At 36.8% G+C, this 6,000-nt stretch overlaps 1 protein-coding gene across 1 annotated transcript in view; it reads right to left on the bottom strand.

Annotated features, from left to right (window-relative positions):
- Positions 1–1,877: 1,877 nt before the first annotated feature.
- LOC121414463 (probable C-mannosyltransferase DPY19L3) overlaps positions 1,878–6,000 on the bottom strand; it is a 56,077-nt gene continuing 51,954 nt past the window's right edge. Inside the window, exons 14-16 of the mRNA XM_041607645.1 lie at positions 3,831–3,963; positions 3,004–3,162; positions 1,878–2,144 (exon numbers count right to left, since the gene is read on the bottom strand). Coding sequence (XP_041463579.1) covers positions 1,971–2,144; positions 3,004–3,162; positions 3,831–3,963 — 466 coding nt within the window. The 3' untranslated portion in view covers positions 1,878–1,970. The remainder of the gene's footprint in view (positions 2,145–3,003; positions 3,163–3,830; positions 3,964–6,000) is intronic.

The raw sequence follows: 6,000 nt of genomic DNA, 5'->3' as shown, positions 1-6,000 counted from the left end.
AAAGTTGTAAGCACTAACAAGTTGTCATTATTTAATCATTACCATAGTAATGGTCAGATATCTGTGCTTCTCAGCCAAACAAACCCAAGTAAAATTGTCGGATGACAGGTGTTGATAAAATGCCTTTCCTGATTTGTCTCCTAATTTAATGAACTGCTGAATGATAAATAAAGAGTTAAATTGGTAATCTACTACTACATGCAGTAACTCTCTGATTAATAAATAAATAAATAACCGAGAATGAAAAGTTCAGCCTCTCTTATCAGCCCCTAAAGTTTATAATGAATAAATAAATAATTTTCTTTAATTTTATAACCAGGTGGGTGTTTCATAAAGCTGTCCTTAAAGCTACGCATGACTGGAACATGTTCTTAGTTCATAAATCAATGACATAGAAATATCATACAGCACAAGAAAGGTTCAACAGTCGTGCGTAAAGTCATTTGTATCTTACAAACAGCTTTATGAAACACCCACCAGGTCACGGCATAATGATTAAAAAACAATGAATCGTGATAGATCTCAATGCAAGCAAATATTAGATGCTGTAATAAGAGCATGTAAAGTCCGCTCCTCTCTTCGCTTTTCTTTCCTCCCAGGATCACAAAGATCAAAAACTATAAATTAAAAAAAAAAAATATTGTTAGACCGGTCAATATACAACAAAAAATACCCTTAACAGGAACAAACTGCAACAAAAAATGATTTTTTCAACGGATTTGGTACTATCTGACCTCAGGAATAACATACTAAAAATCTACCAAAATCCGCATCCGTGAAAGTGGATATTTTCAAGTTGGCCGCCATTCAGTGAAAATGGATACAACTCACTCATTATCCACCCTAGAATCCCATTTCGGTTCATATTCCATGGTCTAGGGGGTAAAAAAATTGTTGATACAGGCTAGAGTGAATATGAACCGAAATAGGATTCTAGGATAGATAAGCAAGTTATATCCATATTCAGTGAATGGCGGCTATCTTGGACGCCATCTTGAAAATAAGTACTGGTACTTTCCTGTATGCGGATTTTGGTAGACTTTGAGTATGTAATTCCCGAGGTAAAATACTGCCAGAAACAATTGAAAAAAAATCAGTTGTTGCAAGTCATTCCGGGTCAAACCATATACATGTATTGACCCACCTATGTACTCCAGGACTCTGAATTACAGAGAGTTGAGTTAGATTTGACTCACAACTAATTCTAAGATGCCTATCTCTTAACTAAACCATTTTAGATCAGTCACGATTTGTGTTTGATTCGAATCTATCGCAACTCTTGCTACAAAGAGTTACAATTGATCCACTTAATGCAACCCCATGGAAATCCATCAGTCATAATTTTTCTACAGAAAATTTGCAAAATGTCCATTGTAAACAGAGAACACACCATATTGTCAAGAAATCGATGAATTTATGGATATACATTCATATCTAGAATTTTTTAAACAAGCATGCATTTTATGTGTTGATTTTGCTATCTTTCCATAGTTGTAATTAAGCGGATCAATCGCAACTCTTGGTATGACGGGGCCCAGGTATTCAGCCACCTTTTTACCCTGTGCCAGATGAGCTGGGTCCCGTAACACAAAGGTTAGCAATTCATCGTGAAAAGATGTTCTACGATGATTGCTCAGTTTTGTGTTATGTGTCCATGGGCTCCGTAACACAAAGATTAGCGATCAATCGCTATAAAATGAACTGACCAATCAATATCAATGTTACACACGCATTTGGTTTAAAATACTAACCAGGGACCAATCAGTGCGGTTCTTTCATATTTACGATTCATCGCAAACCTTTGTGTTACTGAGTCCAGGTGAAGTTTCAAAGTATATGACTCCTCTCAGGAACCGACAACTTTCTTTCCCCCGACAACTTTCTTTCCCCCTGGGCCATGTTTATACTGCTTCTTGAATAATGATTCTAGTTGAATGTAGGAAAACCGCTTTGAAAGCGGGAGCTGCGTATCAGCCCCCTTGACTCTGCGGGACGAGCTGGTAGACTCTGAAGGTCCTGTTCTGGAAGACCATCTTGAAGAACCTGACGACGTCCTGGGCCCCGCTCTGGACGGCGTCACAGAAGCGCCTGGTCTGGACCACCTTCAGGTCTGGTTCCAGGGCTGGGTTGGCCTCACTGTAGAGCTGCACAAAGATATGTGGGTGGAGAAGGCTGGGACTAGTGGGGTGTTGCAAGAATCTTGCGATCAATTGCAAGTCTATTTTTGGTCCCTAAATCAATCATATGTCTTGCAATTAATTGCAAATTAGTGATTGATTGCTTATCTGCTCCTTGAAACAAGAACTTTAATCTGATTTGCTATAGCTAACGTTGATCTGTCAGTTGTAAAATTGCGACAGAATATTTGCAATTGATTGCAAATATTTTCTTGCAACACCCCCCCCCGAGGACTAGTAGGCAGATTGTACTTGCATCAATACTTCAAATGCTTTTGCAGGCAAGGATAAAAATCTTGACTAAAAAACACTACTGATTATGAAACTTCATTTATTATCATTATTATTATCATTTTATTTGGCCATAAAAAAAATGGAAAAATTGTACAATGCAATTACAAAAATAAAATTTGAAAGTGGGTAATTGAATATGGATAAAGTAGAAATGAAAGAAAAGAAAGAGTATGGAAACTATGTTCTTTATAGCTGATTCTCTTCCTTCTTATTTCAATTTCTTTTTGCTTTATTTCATTCTTTCCCTTCCCCCTTTTTTGAAAATAATATACGCCTCTAAGAAACCTAAATTTGTAGATTATGTTCATGAATGTCCTTTCAACTAGTTCATAATATTTCCACACAAAACACGGGTAATGAGGTGAGAGTAACAGAAATTTGACTTCTTTTGATAATCTACATGTATCATATTGTGTCCTTTTTTTGTACTTGACTGAAGTAATTCAGGACATGGGAGTGGTTCATGAAACATTTTTCTTTTCAGTGGTTTTCACTGACAAATATTCCCTTAGCCAATAGCCAATCAACTCACATGTCCATTCATGATATCCAGTATATCAGGAAGCCTGCACCCGACTTCTGAAGATCTTGCATAGCAGATACTGTCTTCAAGGATGATGTAATCTGTCCCCGTTGCTCTGTGGATGTTGTACACGTCTTTGGCACTCCGTCTTGCATAATACTGATACAGCTATCAAGGAAAAGTACAAGTGATATCAATTATAAACTGAGTACAAATCAATCGCAATTCAGACAAGAGTGGCTCAAGAAAGTGTCTCTGTGGATGCTGTACAAGTCTTTGGCACTTCGTCTGGCATAATACTGATACAGCTCTCAAGGAAAAGTATAATTGATATCAATTACAGATTGAGTACAAATCAATCGCAACTCAGACAAGAGTGGCTCAAGAAAGTTTTCACTGATGTACAGCTGTTTCGAAGGTAACCTACATATACCTTTAGGCTTGAAAGTGAAACACAATCTATTGAAGCATTAACAATTGGCGACCAAAAGGTACTTTGAATACAAATCAAATGATTCAATAAGCAAAAATATAAAACTATAATCTTTGACATTTGACGACAAGTACAAGATTAGAAAGAAATTAAAATGACGCTAATATTGAATAGAATTCCAAATATTGTGACTCTTTCAAGACACAAAAATAGGGAGCTTTCACAACCTCATCGCGGATGGTCAATCCGTGGTTCGTGTGCAAAACTCCAGGTGCTACAGTACAGGTATGTCAACTTTTTTTTAGTGATTTTTCTGATAATCTAAGAAACATTGAACCATTTTATTCTTATGCCTTGCAAACAATCGAATGGCGAAAAGGGTATTTGTTTCAGGTCTACCTACCTCTAATGTTTTATCTCTAAGCTGTTTGTCTTCATAATGTGGGTGATTTGTTAATCTTCTTCCTGTACACAGTTTAACTCCTGCTAGAAGCTGCATGCTACCACTGAATACAGCCGTCTTGGGTGTCTGTTGACTGTAAAAAAATAACAAAAGTTCTTGAAAATCATGTATAACACGACCGCACATTTTAGGATTGGTCTGCGACCCAATTTCAGAATAAAATGTGGTAGAATGTGATGCTAATATTGAGACTTGGAATATCTTACTGTGTAATGTTTTAAATCATCGTAGGAATACCTATGTACAAATCTGTGGCTATGCTATCATCCTTAGAATAAAAGCGAATTTACTATCTAGTCGTAATGACGTCATGGCAGTCGTACGATTGGCTACGATTTGAAACTAATTTGGCCTTTACTCCAAAATAAAAGCTTGCAATCTTTAAAAATGGTTATATTAGTATTCTTTCAATTACTTTTAACCTCAAATAAAATGATATGTTCCATTCACATTCTGAGAAAATGAGCAAAATGCGATTTGTTCCAAAATCGGATCGTGAACAGTCGTAAAGTGTGTGGTGGCCTTTATAATATACACAATGGAGCTAATAAGTTAGTGAACCCTACCAAAAATGAACATATCTCAAGTGTTCAAGCTCTGCCATGTTTTTGATATTTAATTGTGAAGTCCGGTCATAAAGTATTACATTCAATACAGTTTGTTTTACTACTCTCGCTGAACATTGTAGAGTTGTTGTTTCAATTCAACACTGAGCATGAAGGAGTGCATTTTCTGATGGACTCACCAACGTTTTAGCACCGCTGTATGTTATTAGCTCTTCATGCGTTCACCTGTAAACCCCCTGTGTGTTGCATTATTTTAGCGTGATTCCCTCTACGCAGTATAATACACTCTGTTATTCAGAGTGCAGTAACTTTTTATCTGATCATTTTGAAAGAAAATGTTGTGTAGCAAACTTGTAGAGTGTTTCCTGGGCTTTCTTATCGTATATAATTTTTTTGGATAAATTATGGAAAAATGTATAGTAATTTACATTTTCTAAATGCTTTCTCCTAATACTTCCAATAAAATTCGTGCCATGAGTCACAGACTCCTAACAATAAACCTGGCCATGGTATTGTTTGTGAGAAGGGTTTTTATTGATTTTCTCCCCTCCTTTTTCAATGAACTTCCAGGCTGTGATCAGGATGTATTGATTTTTGGGGAAAACTCAACGATTCTGTAATTTGTAAACTGCGATAATCTGTCGAACGCTAAACTAATGTCACACGCGCCATTTGTCGATCGCTACACATGTACGGTATACACAAACGCCAGGCTATACGTTGTAGCTAGTCACGCTCCGGGGCATGCAATTGTTCCAAAAACAATGGGACAGGGACGTCTATGGGAAATGTGTGGTTGTGCAAAAATGCGAACGAAACACGCCTACGGATGTGCAATAATGCGAACGTAACGCATGAAGAGTTAATGATATTGTTTTGGCCCTGAGCATGAGCTACAACTTTAAAGGGTAGCATAAAGATTTTTATTTGATACTTGATGTATAATATTATGTTAGCGTATGATATAGGTGTGTAGTGTATAGTTCAAATAAATTGAAATTTAAGTGAATTTGTAACATTAATATAGTGCTTAACACAATGTTTCTAGGTGCTGTATGTTGTTATCCCTGCTCAAACATGGCTAACTTTTATGATCCCTGCTTCAGGACGACTAACCTGGGTCCCAATTCATAAATATTTGACTTGTTGTAACAAATGCACAATTTCTATAACAAGTTTACCATCAGCCAATCAGATAGGATTTCAGAAGCTTTTAACTGTTATTGAAAATTTAATATTAAAACAAGTTTTATGAAACTGGCCCCTGATGGAGCACTCAAGCATTCAAGCAATTCCTACCTACCGGGCACCCATTTACTACACAAGGTGGGTGTTTCATAAAGCTGTTAGTAAGTTAAGAGTGACTTTAAGAACGACTGGTGATCCCTTCTTGTGATATGTGGTATATTGAATCTGCGATGGTTTAGCGCGTAAGAAAGGATCACCAGTCGTTCTTAATGTCGCTCTTAACTTGCAAATAGCTCCATGAAATGGCACCAGGTTGGTGTTTCATAAAGCTGTTTGTAAGATAAGAGCGACTTTAA

This window comes from Lytechinus variegatus, chromosome 4, assembly GCF_018143015.1.
Source record: "Lytechinus variegatus isolate NC3 chromosome 4, Lvar_3.0, whole genome shotgun sequence".
Taxonomy (NCBI): domain Eukaryota; kingdom Metazoa; phylum Echinodermata; class Echinoidea; order Temnopleuroida; family Toxopneustidae; genus Lytechinus; species Lytechinus variegatus.
This window is presented reverse-complemented; position numbering and strand designations above follow the sequence as displayed.